Source organism: Podarcis filfolensis, assembly GCF_964270895.1.
Source record: "Podarcis filfolensis genome assembly, chromosome: 6".
Lineage (NCBI taxonomy): Eukaryota > Metazoa > Chordata > Lepidosauria > Squamata > Lacertidae > Podarcis > Podarcis filfolensis.
The window spans coordinates 98,640,596-98,659,139 of NC_139609.1; the positions used below are offsets into that span (position 1 = coordinate 98,640,596).

At 48.5% G+C, this 18,544-nt stretch overlaps 1 protein-coding gene across 2 annotated transcripts; it reads right to left on the reverse strand.

Moving 5' to 3' along the window:
- Positions 1 to 1,328: 1,328 nt before the first annotated feature.
- LOC310764546 (uncharacterized protein) lies at positions 1,329 to 12,371 on the reverse strand. 2 transcript variants are annotated; one of them, XM_083618740.1, is made up of 2 exons: positions 12,285 to 12,371; positions 1,329 to 3,363 (listed from the first exon to the last, which is right to left on the reverse strand). In XM_083618740.1, the coding sequence occupies exons 1-2, from the start codon at positions 12,358 to 12,360 to the stop codon at positions 1,703 to 1,705; spliced, it is 1,737 nt and encodes a 578-aa protein (XP_083474866.1). In that variant the 5' UTR covers positions 12,361 to 12,371; the 3' UTR covers positions 1,329 to 1,702. The 2 variants fall into 2 exon arrangements, with proteins under 2 accessions (XP_083474866.1, XP_083474867.1); XM_083618741.1 differs by lacking the exon at positions 12,285 to 12,371 and adding an exon at positions 5,310 to 5,509.
- Between the last annotated feature and the right edge of the window lie 6,173 nt (positions 12,372 to 18,544).

Sequence of the window (18,544 nt, forward strand, 5' to 3'; positions counted from 1 at the left end):
CGACTATACAATACTATGATTCTATGGTCCCAAGTTGATGGCAGAAAGTGAGGAGGAATTAAAGAACCTTTTATTGAGGGTAAAAGAGGAGAGCGCAAAATATGGTCTGAAGCTCAACATCAAAAAAACGAAGATCATGGCCACTGGTCGTCCCATCACCTCCTGGCAAATAGAAGGAGAAGAAATGGAGGCAGTGAGAGATTTTACTTTCTTGGGCTCCATGATCACTGCAGATGGTGACAGCAGCCACGAAATTAAGAGACGCCTGCTTCTTGGGAGGAAAGCAATGACCAACCTAGACAGCATCTTAAAAAGTAGAGACATCACCTTGCCAACAAAGGTCCGTATAGTAAAAGCTATGGTTTTCCCAGTAGTGATGTATGGAAGTGAGAGCTGGACCATAAAGAAGGCTGATCGTCGAAGAATTGATGCTTTTGAATTATGGTGCTGGAGGAGACTCTTGAGAGTCCCATGGACTGCAAGAAGATCAAACCTATCCATTCTTAAGGAAATCAGCCCTGAGTGCTCACTGGAAGGACAGATCGTGAAGCTGAGGCTCCAATACTTTGGCCACCTCATGAGAAGAGAAGACTCCCTGGAAAAGACCCTGATGTTGGGAAAGATGGAGGGCACAAGGAGAAGGGGACGACAGAGGACGAGATGGTTGGATAGTGTCTTCGAAGCTACAAACATGAGTCTGACTAAACTGCGGGAGGCAGTGGAAGACAGAAGTGCCTGGCGTGCTCTGGTCCATGGGGTCACGAAGAGTCGGACACGACTAAACGACTAAACAACAACATGGTCCCAAGTCAGTGCCCCAGCACTCCACCTACATTTTTGGGGTTTGCTTGGAGCGTAAATGCAGTCTGCATGCTCTCCAAGTTCCTCCCAAATGTCACAAGAGGGGGGAACCAGGCAGAAGGTCCAAACAGAATGACAGCTGAGCCTTGGGGCTCCACAAGGGAGCTATTCCTAGCAAATTCACTACACTCGTTGCTCAGGTTTACTTGCAAAGAATCAGCAGGGCTGGTCAGCTTCCCAGAAGATCCTGCCTTGGAATCCCTGGTGCTGGAACTAGATCCCCTGCTGTTGGGCAAAAAACAAAGCTGCAGCTCGGCTTTCTTAAAGGCTCTTTCTGGTCATGGATCTCACATCCCTCAGGCAGGTCCTTTAAGGACCCTCTTTGAACAGGAAGAGGTTTAGTGGGAAGGAGACAAGGGGCAACTTGACCTAGAGCCTGGTTCTCAAAGGGTGTGGCAGGAGAGGATGGGAAGAGTGGCAGAGAGATTCAAGGACAATCAAAGAAGCATTTCAACATCACAGGGTAGTATAGTATCAAAATTATTCTTTTTATTTGTGGAATATGTATAGATACCTTTTCAAAATGAGACCAAGACCATTGGCTATTCTTCAACTGTTCTCCACGACATATTGTTGTGGAAAGAGATTTTCAACTCTGACAAAGATCAGAAAAGAGCAAGGCTTCTTTGTGTTGATGAGGAGAGGAGAGTTTGCTTGTCTGAAATTAGACCTCACCTAAATGAGATTACTTGGCAAAAGCAATCTCACACCTCTCAGAGAGTTTGTAAAAGCCTCGTTTATGATTATATTTTGGGAAGAATTCCTGTCCTGATGCAGGAACATTAAACTTTGTGGCTGTCCCATGATCACGTTATGAAGGAGTTGTGTTCTGTGTTACAAATCAAGCCCTGCGAGGAGTTGTTTGTTTTTGTTTTCCAATCGGTTTCATGGGCTTGTCTCCCCAGGCGTCAAAGGCAGGCTTCCCATTATTGAAGCCCCACCCAAACTCATGAGGCCAACTCGCCTCCTCCTCCTCCAAGCCAATGCCTGGGTCCTCGGCATCCTCGTCGCTCCACGAGTCGTGATAGGCGTACGCATTGTCGGCAGGCCTGTCTAACCCGTAATCCAGTTCCTTGTCAAAGGCATCTCCATCGCCGCCATTGTCCGCATCGCTGGCATCGGAATTGCCGCCCTCATTCCCTTCATCTTCAAAAATGTCATCTTCATCATCGTTGTCATCCTTGTCATCAACTTTCTCTGGTTTGTCCTCAGGCTTGGGCTTACTCTCAGGGGCAGGTTTCACACTGGACCCTGGCTTTTCATGGGATGCTGGTTTGTCACCAGATGTGGGCTTGGCATGGTCCACCTGCCCAGAAGGATGCTCTCCAGATGTGGGCTTGGCGTGGTCCACCTGCCCAGAAGGATGCTCTCCAGATGTGGGCTTGACATGGGCCACCTGCCCAGATGGATGCTCTCCAGATGTGGGCTTGACATGGGCCACCTGCCCAGATGGATGCTCTCCAGATGTGGGTTTAGCATGGTTCACCTGCCCAGAAGGATGCTCTCCAGATGTGGGTTTGGCATGGTCCACATGCCCAGAAGGATGCTCTCCAGGTGTGGGCTTGGCGTGGTCCACCTGCCCAGAAGGATGCTCTCCAGATGTGGGCTTGGCATGGTCCACATGCCCAGAAGGATGCTCTCCAGATGTGGGCTTGGCGTGGTCCACCTGCCCAGATGGATGCTCTCCAGATGTGGGCTTGGTGTGGTCCACATGCCCAGAAGGATGCTCTCCAGATGTGGGCTTGACATGGGCCACCTGCCCAGATGGATGCTCTCCAGATGTGGGTTTAGCATGGTCCACATGCCCAGAAGGATGCTCTCCAGAATTGGGCTTGGCGTGGTTCACCTGCCCAGAAGGATGCTCTCCAGATGTGGGCTTGGCGTGGTCCACCTGCCCAGATGGATGCTCTCCAGATGTGGGCTTGACATGGGCCATGGACCCAACAGGAGGAGCTGGCTTCTTGTCCGTTACTGGCTTTTCCCTGGGGCGGGGTCTGCAGTGGGTCTTGTTCCTACCACCCGGAGCTGGCTTTCCTATCACCACCGGCTGGCCAGAAGATGTGGGTTTGCCTTGCTGAATATTAGACGCTGGCTTGGCACTGGAGGCTGGTTTCTCACCAGAGGTGACTCCAAAGACCCCCTCCTCTCCCACTGGGGTCTTTCCAGCGGAAGGAGAGACGGCTTCTGTTCTGTTCTCAGCCTGGGGTCTCTTCTTCTTACAGAGAATGGGAGGTCCTGGCTCCTTCGGGAGAAGGGTGCCGCCTTCCTTGGCGATGGGGGCTTCTGGAGAGGAGACCTTGCCCTTGCCCACAGAGGTGCCCTCCTGGCTCTCTGGCCGCTTCTTGGGCAAGCAGTTGCTGAGAGACACCTCTGCATCCTTGATCAGCAGACACAGAAGCTGATGACCGGAGGCTTTTTCCCCCTGAGAAGGGGCTCCCTCCTGGCGCCGCATCACTGCATCACCACCACGGGAAAGAGATGCTGCTGCAGAGGTCTCTGGACCTAGAAAGGAGGATACAAGACACAGACAGTCATGGAATCGAAGAATCATAGAACCGTAGGGACCCCCAAGGGCCATCTACTCCAACCCCCTGCAAAACAGGAATGGCAGCTAACAAATCCCTGACAGATGGCCACCCAAGCTCTGCATAAAATCCTCCATGACCTTCTGAGGTGGCGATTATTATTATTATTATTATTATTATTATTATTATTCATTGATATTCCTTTTTTCCCCAGAGCAGGACTCAAGGCTTACACTAATTCAAACAAGACAGATAAAATACAAAGAGCTAAAAAACATCTACTTATGTTACGGAAAATGCAAAGTATATAAAGGTTTCAAAAATCAGGGGGAAAATTATACCAAGTGTGGGGAAACTATAAAAACTTGCCGGAAAGGAAAACACCATTATGGCTTTCACATATCGAAGCCATACCAGTGAGAAAAAGAAACATGAGAGAAGAATGAGAAACAGAGAGAGAGATCTGTTAACAGAGGTTGGTTAGATTTTCGACTGAATGATTTTTCTGTAAGTTATTTGACGCCCCTGGATGAAAGTGTGATTATAAAGAATGGAAAAATAAGAAGAAGAAGAAAAAACAGAGGTTGGTGGTGAGATTAGATTAAGGAAGTAGGAAGAAGTAACAGAAAAAGACGATGATTTGGTTACAGCATCACCAACTTAATGAATTATTTAAGTTGGGGAGAAAGAATGATTTTGTAAATCAAATTATTCAGTTAGAAAAAGGCCTGCTGAATAAGAATCCATAATGTATAAAATGCTGCTAGAGTTGGAAACCTCCCACTGTGTGGGCATTGGGTGTGGGTTTTGCCTCAACGGCTGCCAAGGACCCAAGAGCCGCCATCTTTTCCTTTCTGCGTCTCCCCCCCCCCCCCCGGCCTAACGCAGCAACATCCCATTGCCAGCCGGTGGTGGCAGAGTGCAGAGAGGGTCAGACTGGGACGCCAGGGGGGACCAGGGCTCCAATCCGTCCTCAGCCAGAAGTCCATCAGGTGTGACCTTGGGCCAAGGACTGCCTCCTCTTGGCCAAATCTCCCTCGCAGGGTTGTGGTGGAGATTCCATGAGGAGCAGGAGAAAACCACGTGTGCCACATCCGAGCTCCTGGGTGGAAAAGGCCAGATATGCAATGCAACGAACAAGTCCCTCACCAAGGGGGAATGTGCATAACAATTTTTTCATTTGGAAACGGGCTAAGAGGAAGGCACACTTGGCAAATCCACACCATGATCAACTCCTGCCCGGAAACCAATGTCTCCACTGTGGAAGGACGTGTGGATCCAGAACTGACCTCCACAGTCACTTACGGACTCATTAAAACCGTGTTTATGGAAGACAATCTAACTCGGCTACGAGGGATCGCCAAAGAAGAAGAAGCAGAAGAAGAAGCATAACAATTGCCTGGAGCTTGATTGTACCCAACAAGTCAACGGGTGTTTGCTGAAATGTTGGTCCTTTGGCTGACATGGAAATTTAGCAACACCAGGGAATTATTAATGGCAGTCTTAAAGGTAAAAGGACCCCTGACTATTAGGTCCCATCGTGACCGACTCTGGGGTTGCAGCACTCATCTCGCTTTATTGGCCAAGGAGCTGGCGTACAGCTTCCAGGTCATGTGGCCAGCATGACTAAGCCACTTCTGGAGAACCAGAGCAGTGCACGGAAACGCCGTTTACCTTCCCGCTGGAGCGATACCTATTTATCTACTTGCACTTTGACGTGCTTTCGAACTGCTAGGTTGGCAGGAGCAGGGACCGAGCAACGGGAGCTCACCCCTTCGCGGGGATTCAAACCGCCGACCTTCTGATCGGCAAGTCCTAGGCTCTGTGGTTTAACCCACAGCGCCACCCGCGTCCCCAATGTCAGTCTTACATCTATGCATTTATAATAAAAATTCAAAAGAGGGGAGAGGAAGAATGAGCCACCTATTAATTCATGGAAATAAACTGGGGGAGAAGAACCATGCATGATCCATAGCAGCTCAGGTGCTCCATCTTCCTGCCCAGGCAGTGCCAGGCAGCCCAACCACAGAAGCCACCAAATTGCAGAGGCTGCCGGCCAGAGCTATTTCTGATTTTACGGGGCTGCCAAGTCCAGAAAGGGAGTTTCAACAGGCAGAGTGAGAATCCGCTTCTGGTGACAAAGCAGCTGGGGCAATTATCCCAGGCGTTTCAAGAACTGGAAGTAATGATGGGTTTGTCGTGTCACAATGACCCAGTTAGCCGAAAAGGTCGTGGGTTGCTTAACATTATGAGACGGCAAAAAATAAGCCTGGCCTGGTTGCAACATGCCTCTGCCTACGTATTCTGTTCCAGGAGGCCCCTGGTGTGAGCCAGGGTTCTTCCCCCAATCTCTTTGCTTCATATTGATGTGAGTTTGGCGGGTGAGCCTGGAGGATGCCTGAGTCCCTTCCGATTCTGGGTGGCCCTGTACCCACTAAGGGTATCAGCTGATGGAAGACTCCGTCGCTAAACTGGGCGGTTGTTAAGATAATAGGCGAAGCTTTCCATTTAAGGATCAGCGTTCGCTTTGTGCCAGAGGGCAAAGGCGTGGGGCATCCCTCTTCCTCACCTGGCAGGTAGACAAAGAAGAACAGGTGTGAGTTGTGTGTGAGGCAGCGGGATGAGAATCTGGGACCCAGTTGCTGCGGTTGGCATCCAACTCAAGACTGATTCTGGCTGGGATCCAAGGCTGGGATTGAGGGAGAAGCAAGATCTGTTGGGGTGTTAATGCTCAGGTGGGATAGAGGTAGAACACAGAGTTGTAGCGCTGGAAGGGATCCCAAGGGTCATCTAGTCCAGCCCCCTGAAATATGGGGAGCTCAGCAAAAGCATCCCTGCCAGGTGGCCACCCAACCTCGACTTAAAAATCTCCCACGAAGGAGGGGCCACCACCTTCCCAGGGAGTCCGAATTTGCTTCCTTGTACCAAACTTCTGCAATTCAGGCGGGGTGACATTCTGGGAATCATTCCTAAAGCCAAAATTGCATATAGTCAAAGCCCTTTGGGTTCTATGGTGGGGGGATTTCCAAAGTCATTTCCCCCAGAACCCAGTCCCTTCTCTAGAAGGAAGTTTTTAATGTTCGATGTTCTGTTATGGTTCTATAATTTGTTGGAAGCTGCCCAGAGTGGCTGAGGAAACCCAGTCAGATGTGTGGGGTATAAAATAATAATAATAATAATAATAATAATAATAATAATAATAATAAATTTTATTTATACCCCGCCCTCCCCGGCCAGAGCCAGGCTCAGGGTGGCTAACCTCAGTAAAATGACAGTAAAAAACATAATGGGGGGGACCCAATTTAAAATATAGGTTAAAATGCAATTTTTAAAAGCATCCTCATTTTAAAAGCAGCCCATAAATCAAAATCAAAATCATAAGGGGAGGGAAACATAAGGGTCAGACCGAGTCCAAACCAAAAGCCAGGCGGAACAGCTCCGTCTTGCAGGCCCTGCAGAAAGATGTCAAGTCCCACAGGGCTCTAGTCTCTTGTAACAGAGCGGTCCACCACGTCGGGGCCAGCACTGAAAAGGCCCCGGCCCTAGTTGAGACCAATCTAACCACCTTGGGACCCCCAAGGTGTTGTCATTTGTGGACCTTAAGGTCCTCCATGGGGCATACCAGGAGAGGTGGTCCCATAGGTACGTGGGTCCTAGGCTGCATAGGGCTTTAAAGGTCAAAACCAGCACCTTCAACCTGACCCTGTACTCCACCAGGTAGTAGTAGTATCATCATCATCAACATTAATTCTGCACTTTTATTTTTTAAATTGGCACATGCGTGAACCTAAATGCTCACAAAGTCCTGCCTGGCTTAAGTCCAAGCCATCTGAAAGACCTTATTCTCCCCTGTGAACCTGCCAGGGATCTAAGGTCTTCAGGAGAGACCCTTCTCTCAGTCCCCCTTGGTGGGGGTGAAGGAGGGGACCTTCTCAGTAGTAGCTGCTCCCAGATTCTGCGACTCCCTCCCTGGAGAAGCCAGGCTGCCTCTCTCCTCATCATCCTTCCACCGGCAGGTGAAGGAGACCTTCTCATTCCAACAGGCTTTTGGGAACGGACTGCTTTTTGGAAAAGGGCTGGTGCCAGGCAGTTTCATTGTAGACATTGCACACACTTTTGTAAATCAACAAAATCTTTAATAAATAAATAATAATAATAATAATACTGTTTCATGGGAATTATGTGCATGCTTTAAAGAGATTGTGTGTGTGTGTGTGTGTGTGTGTGTGTGTACACACACAGTTTTAACTCTATCATTGTTTAACTGTTTTTTTAATTATTGTTTTCCTCCCACCTGGGGTCCCGGTCCAGAAAAGGCAGGATATAAACATCTGGTCCTGTTCACCAAAAATGCTTCCGGCCCTCACCCATCCCAACTTCCTGAGCTCCTCTCCCAGGCTCACGTGGGCTGCTGTGTGGAGCAGAGGAAGTGCCCGTGAGCAAGACTCCCTGTCATTTCCAATTTGCAATTATGCTAATTAATTGAGCAACTAGCACCTGAACCTGATAGCCATCAGAGTTGAATCAAGCCTGGGAGGAAGAGGAGGAGGAACGTGAGCCGCCCTTGGCAGCAGGAGGCCGGCTGGCAGCATGCCATCCAGCAATGACTGGCACACAAGTGCCCAGCAGGGCCATGGAATCCGAGAACTGGAGAGCTGAGGGGACTCCATCTTCATCGTTCAGCCCAGACACCGGGGTCCATCTCCGCGGCTCTTCCAGTGGTTCCCTCCCTACGAGGTTACAAGGAACTAGGCAGAGGGCCTTCTCGGTGGTGGCGCCCGCCCTGTGGAATGCCCTCCCATCAGAAGCCAAGGAAATTAACAACTATCTGACTTTTAGAAGACATCTGAAAACAGCCCTGTATCAGGAGGTTTTTAATGTTTAATGTTTTTTCGTGTTTTTAATATTCTGTTGGGAGCCATCCAGAGTGGCTGGGGAAACCCAGCCAGATGGGCAGAGTATAATGTTTATATTATTATTATTATTATTATTATTATTATTATTATTATTAAACGGCCTCGGTCCAGTATCTAAAGGAGCGTCTCCACCCCCATTGTTCTGCCCGGACACTGAGGTCCAGCACCGAGGGCCTTCTGGTGGTTCCCTCCCTGCGAGAAGCCAAGTTACAGGGAACAAGGCAGAGGGCCTTCTCGGTAGTGGCACCCGCCCTGTGGAACACCCTCCCACCAGATGTCAAAGAGAAGAACAACTACCAGACTTCTATAAGACATCTGAAGGCAGCCCTGTTCAGGGAAGCTTTTAATGTTTAATAGGTTGTTGTATTTTAGTGTTCTGTTGGGAGCCGCCCAGAGTGGCTGGGGAAACCCAGCCAGATGGGCAGGGTATAACCCCCTGGAGCAGGCATTGCCTGCAAGGAGAAACATGGACAAGGAACTCCTCAGGCTCCCCCAGGGCCTATACAAGCTGTTCGGTGCAACCCAAAACCTCTTGCACCCGCAGGACCCTGTGCTATTCTGGGCAGAAGCCAAGAGCTGCCACTTGGCCGAGGGACCCTGCGCTCAGATGGTGCACAGCAGCCTGGGGGGGGTTGCAGGACAAAAGGTCTTGAGCCAGCCCTGCCTGCCAGGTAGAATAAGTAAAGGTAAAGGGACCCCTGACCATCAGGTCCAGTTGTGGCCGACTCTGGGGTTGCGGCGCTCATCTCGCTTTATTGGCCAAGGGAGCCGGCGTACAGCTTCCAGGTCATGTGGCCAGCAGGACTAAACTGCTTCTGGCAGCACACGGAAATGCCGTTTACCTTCCTGCCGGAGTGGTACCTATTGATCTACTTGCACTTTGACGTGCTTTTGAACTGCTAGGTTGGCAGGAGCAGGGACCGAGCAATGGGAGCTCACCCTGTCGCGGGGATTCGAACCGCCAACCTTCTGATTGGCAAGTCCTAGGCTCTGTGGTTTAACCCACAGCGCCACCCATGTCCGCCAGGTAGAATAGCCAGGGCTTTATTTTCAGTTGGAACTCAGTTCCAGTACCTCTCAGGTGGGCACCATTACCCTTATAAGAGAACAAGGGAGGCATCCATTGTGAGTTCCAGCACTTGTTTTTTTCTAGAAAAAGAGAACTGAGAATAGTCAGACCCACTTACAGGTCACACACCAGTCAGGTGTGGGATGTTACTAGCACCCTAAGGAGGCTTCTCCCTTCTCCTCTTCGCAAGGCCTCCCTGTCCCATGAATAGGCCAAATTCCCTCTGAAAGTGCTCCAAATTTGTGGCCGTAAGCACCATCTGGGACTCTACTCCACAGTTGAGTTATGTGCTGTGAGACGAAATCCTGCTTTGAAACAGCAGCCCAATTTTGATCTCTAGGGTGACGCTCATCACAGTAATATACTGAGCCAAGCCTCTGCCTGGCGATGGTTGGATCCTGTGCTAAATTCCTGTTTCTGAAGGTGCTTCCGTCCTCAGTTCCCGTCTTTCCAATCTTGATTTTGTTCCACCCACCCACTTCTTACGATACGATAATCTTTACAGTGGTACTTCGGGTTAAGTACTTAATTCATTCCGGAGGTCCGTACTTAACCTGAAACTATTCTTAACCTGAAGCACTGCTTTAGCTAATGGGGCCTCCCGCTGCTGCTTCGCCACCGGAGCACAATTTCTGTTCTCATCCTGAAGCAAAGTTCTTAACCTGAAGCACTATTTCTAGGTTAGCAGAGTCTGTAACCTGAAGCGTATGTAGCCTGAAGCGTATGTAACCCGAGGTACCACTGTATAGTCATTGTCCCATACAGAACAACGAAACTGAAAAAATCTACATCAGACATTCAAAAACCGACAATCCTGCTTTCCCAGCTATCCCAGCCTGGTTGACCTCCTAAAAACTCTGATACCCCATTTTTAAATACAATATACTCCTACAGAGACTACCTTACAATGTGTTTAAAACCAAAATTGGCATTTGGATAGAAACTGTTTTTCAGGCGGCTAGTCCTGGCCTTTATAACCCTGTACCTTCTTCCAGAAGGCAGAAGCTGAAAGAGATCATTTCCGGGGTGCGCACTAGCCTGCGCTACCTCTGCAGCTTTCTTACGGCACCTGGAAGCATAGATTTGATCCAAGGTGGGAAGAGTGCGCCCAATTATTCTCTCCACAGTCTTTACAACCCTGGACAGCATTGTTTTTTCCCTGACCATGCAGCTCCCAAACCAAACACACAGAACATAAGTTAATACACTCTCCACAGTACAATGGTAAAATACCATCAACAGGTCCTTTGAGAGATTGTTTTCCCAGAGGATTCTCAGAAAATATAACCTCTGCTATGCTCTCTTCATCAGGTCTTTGCTGTTTTCTCCCCAGGTTAGGTCATCTATCAACTCCATTCCCAGAAATCGAAACACCAAGACCTGTTCCACGCACTTCCCCTCAATAATAAGTGCCTGAATATTCAATTTACATTTCCTAAAGTCCACAATAATCTCTTTTGTTTTCTTTAAGTTAAGGAGTAAGTTGTTTTTCCTGCACCACTCCCCCAATTGCTCAACTTCCTTCCTATAGGCCGCCTCCCCCTCTCCAACCGTGATTAAACCAACCACCGTTGTATCATCTGCAAACTTAATGATCTTATTACTGGGGTAATTGGGGGCACAGTCAGCTGTATAGAGTGTATATAAAAGCGGGCTCAACACGCACCCCTGCGTCAATTTGCAAATTTTGTGTTTCACGCTTGTGTTCAACTAACTTTTATTCAGAGTAGACCCATTGAAATGAACCTAAGTGAGTCGTGGATGCTAATTTCAATGGGTCAACTCTGAGTGAACCTCAGTCGCGTAAAGATCTGCATTAAAAAATTGTCCCCCTTTTTAAAAATGCTTTTCTCCCCATGGAAACCTTTTGTGTGCAATTGTGCAGTCCTAACGAGAGGCGTATCGAGGGCCCCCTGTGCTCTGGGCAAGGAGCCGTATCACCATCCTTCCCCCCTGGGGAAAAAACCACTTTACAACAGTAGCTGCATTAGAAATTACTACCTTTTATGCATCCCAAGCACTTCAAGTGTCTGGAGTGAAGGCGAGGCGAGGAAAAAGGGGGAAAGAATTGCACACTTTTGTGCTGTTGTGCAAGAGGATGGAAAACTTCTCCCACATTAGATCTTGCCATACACAGCACACACTCCATAGTCTCCAGCCGTCTATTATTATTATTATTATTATTATTATTATTATTATTATTATTAAAATGTGTATACCGCCTTATACCCACAAGTCTCAGGGCAGTCTACCTTTCTCCTGCCTTGCCTTTTCTCCTACTGCTCAGCTCCCAACTCTCATCTGAACTCACAGCCTTACACAGATAAGTGAAGACAGATTTCTGGGGTGATCATTGTCGGGGTCCCTCAGGCCTGTGCCCCCAACAGGGGCCGATTTTGCCAGCCCCCAGGTATGCCTCTGGTCCTAATCTCCACAAGCAATTTCCCTCTTATGGTGTACGTTTCTACATTTTTTTCACCAATATGGGCATTTTCGCACACACATCCTTGGCAGGAGATTTGGTTCCGTTTTGAGGAATAGCTGCATTTCAGCTTGTGAAAAAGAGAAATGTGAAAAATGAATGTCTCCATTGACATCAGGAAAAGAGCAGCTACGTAGATGGCATGCAGGAGTTCTGCAGGTGAAGCTTTCCCCCCCCTCTGCATGCTAGGAGAGCATTCCCTGTTGGATTTGTGCCTGCCAAAGTAAAGGCTCCATCTCAGAGAGTGGGGGGAGTAGTGGCAAGTCAGCCTTTTCCATGCAAGGACCAGAATTGCACGTCTAGTCCTTTTCGTCATTGCAAAACCATTCCTTGATTTTCCCCAGGAAAATAGAACCCCTCCTCCCCTCACCTGGCAGGCGCCTTGGCTTTGCATCCCAGCACCTGCCAGGACAGCAGCTGCCTCTACTCACCTGTGTGCGGTGCAGCCAGCAGGGCAGTCCAGAGGACCGAGGACCCCAGAAGGAGCAAGAGGCCACCTGGCTTCATGGTGGTGGTGCTGAGAGACAGCTCTAAGTGCCGGGGATTTAGCCATACCGGGATATAAGCAATTGCTTGGGCGGAGCAGTTTGGCGAGTGACGTGACCAGCTTGCAAGGTGACTTGCAAGGGCCTCCCGTTAGACAGACCAATTCCATTCTCTAATAAGCTGCTTGGGACTGCCTGCGCCACCTACGCAGCCAGCAGGAGCACGAGAAGGGCAAGGTGCCAACGGGAAGAGCAGAAATCAGCCAGCGCCCCAGGGCATCATAGCTGCGTCCCACGGCTCCGCCTGAATATCAACAGCTGATCCTGCCAAATTCTGGAGGAAGGCAGCGCTGTTCTGCTCTGGGGCCTCCAGGAATCAGGCTCCTTCTGCATCCAGGCCACCGGTGGGATTCTTGATTTGTAGGGGAATCCTTTGGAGCCCCTTCCATCTCGCCAATGCTCTGATTCCGTGAAAAAGAGGGTTTCTGTCTGCTTTCCCCTTGGCAGCAAACATGGAGGCTGCCTTCAGTTATCTGTTTACAGGTAGGTAGCCGTGTTGGTCCACCGTAAAGGAATTTTTTTATTTTGTTTCAGTTATCTGCCTTGAGTCACCAATCCCAGAGCACAAGAGCGGAAGATGAGGCCAGAGGCCCATCTAGCCCGGGATCTTCTTCTCACAGTGGTCAGACAAAAGCCCCAAAGAGAAACCAACAAGCAGAATCCGAGCCCAGGAGCAACTTTCCCCTTCTGTGGTTTCCAGCAACTGGGATTCGGAAGCTTTGCTGACCCCAACTGTGAAGACAGAACAGAGTTGGTGGTCGTCCCTGCCTCCTGGGGGAAAGTCCACCAGGATCAGTGAGTCCAAACCCCTGAAATTTAGGGTTCTTTTGCCCAGTCTGGAGCTTGAACCGTCAAGCCCTGAGGTTAAGAGTCTCATGCCCTTGTTCTGCATTCCTACATTCCTGGATTCAACCGCATCCTGCACCACCAAGGTGCACTGGCTGGTAACATGTGTTGTGGATATCTTCGCTCTTGTGATGCAAGCTGAGTCACCCACACTTGGAGTGCAAACTCATCTATCTCCAGAATTATACGTTTCTTGATAATGTTGCAGGACTGGTCAGTGCAGTGCTAGAAGCCAGGTTGCATTTCTGCATTGTTACCTTTCAGGTAGTACACCTGAGCATCTTCAGAGCAACGTCTTAATAGCAAGAGCAGGTCAGCTCATTTCCTGGGGGTAGGCTCTCTCTCCTCCCTCCCTAACTTCCTGGAGGGAGACATTTGAGGACCATCTGCCTGGGGTCTTGGTCTTTTTCGGATCTCCTGGACCAGAGCACGCCAGGCACTCCTGTCTTCCACTGCCTCCCACAGTTTGGTTCTAGTTGTACTGCTCTCCAATTTAGCAATCCTGTTTATTACGATTATACCCTGTTTGATTAATTTCTGTTGTGTTTTTAGATGTTGTCTTTGGCATCCATCTGTCCTGGAGGACAATGGAGAACTGGGCCTTTGGGGCTGAAGAGACCAACGTGTATTGTTGCATCTGGGGCAGATGAAGGAGTCAGGTTGCGTTGCTCTTTTTGGCTATTGTGATGAAAACTGCCGTGTAATTACTTTGAAGGGTGGTGTATACATTGTGTAAGTGAATAAATAAGTAAATATCCTCCGTTGAGCCAGAGCCTGCCCTAGGTGGCCTACAAGGCCTGAACCATCTGCACAATTCTATAATCCTTTAATTATTGACTTGATCTATTACAGTCTAATCCCCCTTTTCCTCAAGAAAGCTGTGGTTCTTCCTGCTCCAGCTGCACAGTAGAAATGTGTGCATGCATTTTTGCTGGCCTGGCCTGGCCATGCCATAACAACAACAACAACAATTTGTTTATTATTTATACCCTGCCCATCTAGCTGGGTTTCCCCAGACACTGGGTTTCCCTGGGCGGCTCCCAACAGAATATTAAAAACATGATAAAATATCACACGTGATCCATGGTCTTCTTCTTCTTCTTTGGCGATCCCTTGTAGCCGAGTAAGATTGTCTTCCATGAACACGGTCTTAACAGTGAGTCCGTAAGTGACTGTGGAGGCCAATTCTGGATCCACATGTCCTTCCACAGTGGGGACATAGGTTTCTGGGTGGGAGTTGATCATTGTGATGGTTTGCCAAGTGTGCCCTCCTCTTGGCATGTTTCTCCCTTGTGTCCTGAGTTTGAGTGTCTTCAAAGCCCAGGATACCTTTGGTAAAAGCTGTTCTCCAACTGGAGCGCTCGCAGGCCAGTGTTTCCCATTTGTTGGTGTTTATACTACATTTTTAAAAATTTGCCTTGAGACAGTCGTTAAACCTATTTTGTTGACCACCAGCATTACGCTTTCCATTTTTAAGTTCGGGATAAAGTAGTTGTGTAATGGTTCTAGGGGTTGCTCATGCGTAAGTTGCCGCCACTCCTGGCTAGGTTACCTGGTTGAACCCTTTCTGTCTGGACAGCCTCTAGCTTCGTGGCTGTCTCAGTCGCTGGCAGAATCCGTCAGTGGGCGTTTCTTGAACTTCTTCCAGCAAAGAAGTTCTTTGATGCCAAGTCTCCTCCTACTCTCCCTGCTCGGAAGTCTTCTGCGCAGGGAGGGTGTGGGCAGCGGAGTACCCATACTCTCTCCGCTGGTCTCCGGCGAGGAGTCTTGGAGCCTCCTCTCCGATTCCCCCATCTGCCCCCCTTCTCCACTGGTATTATGCTGATTTCCTTCCCCAGCAGATGGGCTGCCTCTCTCCCTGCTGGGACCCTCTCCGGCATCCCTCTGGAGCCTTCCCTCCGCCTCTAGCTCCGATGGCAGTTCCCTGACAAGTTGCTTTGAAAGATGATAATCAGGCATCCGCACAACATGACCAGTCCAGCGAAGTTGATGTTGAAGAATCATTGCATCAACACTGGTGATCTTTTCTTCTTCCAGTACACTGGTATTAGTTCGTCTGTCTTCCCAAGTGATGTGTAAAAATTTTCAGAGATACCGTTGATGGAATCTTTCGAGGAGTTGGAGATGGCATTTATTAGTGGTCCATGTTTCACAAGCATACGGTGAGGCTGGTAGTACAATAGCTTTGTAAACAAGCATTTTGTTTGCAGGTTTCCCTGCGAATGTCCTCAAACACTCTGCACTTCAGTTGGGAGAAAGCCTCACTCGCAGAGCTCAGATGATGCTGGATTTTGGCATCAATGTTGGCCCTTGTGGAAAGACAACTGCCCAGGTAGGAGAAGCGATCAACATTTTCCAAGGTTACACCATTGAGTTGGATTTGTGGCGCTGCAGAGGGGATATTTTGTACTTGTTGGTGCAGCACTTTGGTTTTTTGGATGTTGAGTGATAGGCCTTTCAGCCTGCGCAGATTGAAGAGCTTTCTATCTGTTCGATATATGATTTCGACTCCGGTGGGGAGTTTCCCTTCAACAAAGTGTAGGATCATGGCAATGAAAATAATGAATAGAGTTGGGGCAATAACTCAACCCTGTTTAACACCTGATCCCACTGTGAATGGTTCACTTTGAGAGCCACTGTTATCTGCGATTGTTGCTGTCATATTATCATGGAGGAGCCGAAGAATATTCACAAATTTATCTGGGCAGCCAGTTTTCAGAAGGACAGTCCACAGGGCATTACGATTTAGTGTCAAAAGCCTTAGTCAGGTCAATAAGCGCCATATACAGGGGTTGGTTTCGCTCTCTGCGTTTTTCCTGAAGCTGTCGAACGGTGAAAATCATGTCCACTGTTCCCCTAGAAGGCCGAAAACCATTCTGGGATTCAGGAAGGGTCACCTCAGATATTGTTAAGAGGTGGTTTGCTAAGATCCTTGCAAGAATTTTGCCGGCCGCAGCTAATAGAGAGATGCCTCGACAGTTTCCACAATCAGTTGTGTCACCTTTTTAAAAGAGATTCATAATTTTGGCATCCCTAAAGTCTGCTGGGATCTCCTCTCTCTCCCAGACTTTTTCGATGAGCTTGTGAAGTTGTTGTGTAAGTTCAATTCCGCCCACTTTGAAGTTTTCGGCAGGTATCCCATCAGGTCCGCTGGCTTTGTTGTTTTTCATTTGGTTAATAGCTGTCCACAACTCCCCCAAATTTGGAGATACCGCAAGCTCATCTCTAACTTGGTTTTGCAGAATTTGTGAAAGGACCTCAGCAGCTACGAGGGAGTTGCAGTTAAGGAGATATTGGTCACTTTCTTTCCAGTGCAGTGCAATAGCTTCTTTATCTTTTAGAAGTGTGGTACCATCTGCTGAGCATAGGGGGCATATGCCAGGATTTATTGGTCCATAGAGGGTCTTTGTGGCTTTAAAGAAACTCTGTGCATCATGAGTGTCGGCTAAGTGCTGGATCTCTTGAGCTTTTTTTATCCACCAGGTGTTCTTTAGTTCTCTGGTTCTTCTTTGAACCTCAGCCTTAGTATTGACATAGGTTTTTTTCCTTAGTGGAGCAGTTTCTATCTCTTTGCCAGATCTGAAAGTCCTTCCTTTTCTCGTCAATCATGCATTCAATCTCACTGTCATTCTCGTCAAACCAGTCCTGGTGTTTCTTGGTTTGGTATCCAATAGTTTGTTCACAGGCTGCAATAATGGATGTTTTTAGCTTGGTCCTGTGTTCCTCAATGCTATCAGAGAATTCTGAAAGCAGATGGTCCTTAAGAGTTGTCTGGAAGCAGTCCGGCTTAATGGGATCTTGAAGGGCTTGAGTGTTCATTTTGCGCCTTGGCTTCCTTCCTTGAAGCCTGCGTTGAGGTATCATCTTGATAGCCATTGTGGAGCGTATTAGTCGGTGATCTGCCCAGCAGTCCTAAGTGCTCATCATAGCTCTGGTAAGGAGCACGTCATGTTGATCTTCAGCTCAGACAATTACATGATCTAAGAGGTGTCAGTGGTTTGACCGAGGGTGCCGCCAAGATGTTTTAATTATTTTATTTTATTTTTGTCAAATGAGTGTGTTGGTAATAACAAGGTTGTGCGCTGCACATATCATCAAAAGTAAGATTCCGTTCTGGCTGCCGTTGCCAGTTCCTTCTTTCCCAATAGTCCCAGGCCACAGATCGAAATCTCGCCCAACTCTTGCATTAAAATCTCCCAGGAGGATAATTTTATCTTCCTTAGGAGTCTCTAATAGGACAGTATCCAGCTGAGAGTAAAATTTTACTTTAATGTCTTCATCAGCATCCAGTGTTGGTGAATAAGTGCTTATAATAGTAGCCTGTTGGTTTTTGGTGAGCTTTATTCGAAGGGTTGAGAGTCGCTCATTAACGCCTGTAGGGACTTCCGACAGGAACATCACAAAATCGTTTTTGATAGCGAAGCCTACCCATGTATTCAGCGTTCTTGTTCAGATAGACCTTTCCAGAAGAATGTGTAGCCTCGTTTTCTTCCTTCAGTTGTCCCTCGCCTGCTCTTCGAGAGTCTTGAAGCACTGCAATATCGATGTTAAAACGCCGCAGCTCTCTTGCAATGCATTCTGCATTCAGGACGTTGGCTGTCTGTGTTATCCAACAAAGTCCATATATTCCATGTTCCAAAGTTCAATTGTCTTTTATGACCGCTGGGTGGTGACCCCACTGGGCCGGTAATCCAGTCAGGGAAAAAGAGAGGCAGACTATGTTTAGGGCACCTTTTCTAACCTCTCCCCCTTTTCAGGGTGAGCAGAGTGGATCCTAAAAAGGGCTGCTCAGTCATGGATACAGCTGCCGAGCTGCTCAACTGCCTCGTTCCTTGAGTCAGAACGACTGAATCTGTATCCACCGCCCATGTGCCGGTTCATGACTAGGGGCTTCCAGATTTCACGATCCTGCCCCCATTACCATTTGCCAATCACCATGGGACTTTAGGGGTTTGAGATGGGTTTTTGGAAGACGCCTGTGCGTGAATTTGTTTTATGTGTGTAGATCAGTGCACGCTGACCAACGCACAGTAAGGCTCTATTCCGATGGCATGAGGATCACGACGACCTCTGCTGCAGCCTCCATCCGCCTTCACAGCCATTGTAACATACGCTTGTCATCATCCGCCTGTTCTGCCATTGAGGACTTCATGGATCATTCTGGTCAGGAGTTTAATTCCCTCCCGTGCTGCAGAGTGTGTGCGACATTCCATTCTTTGGAAGCGTGGGAAGGGAAGGAACTGTGCGCCACTTCCCTCCTCTTTGTTCTTGGTTCTGCTCTGTTGTTGTTCTCTCTGGGA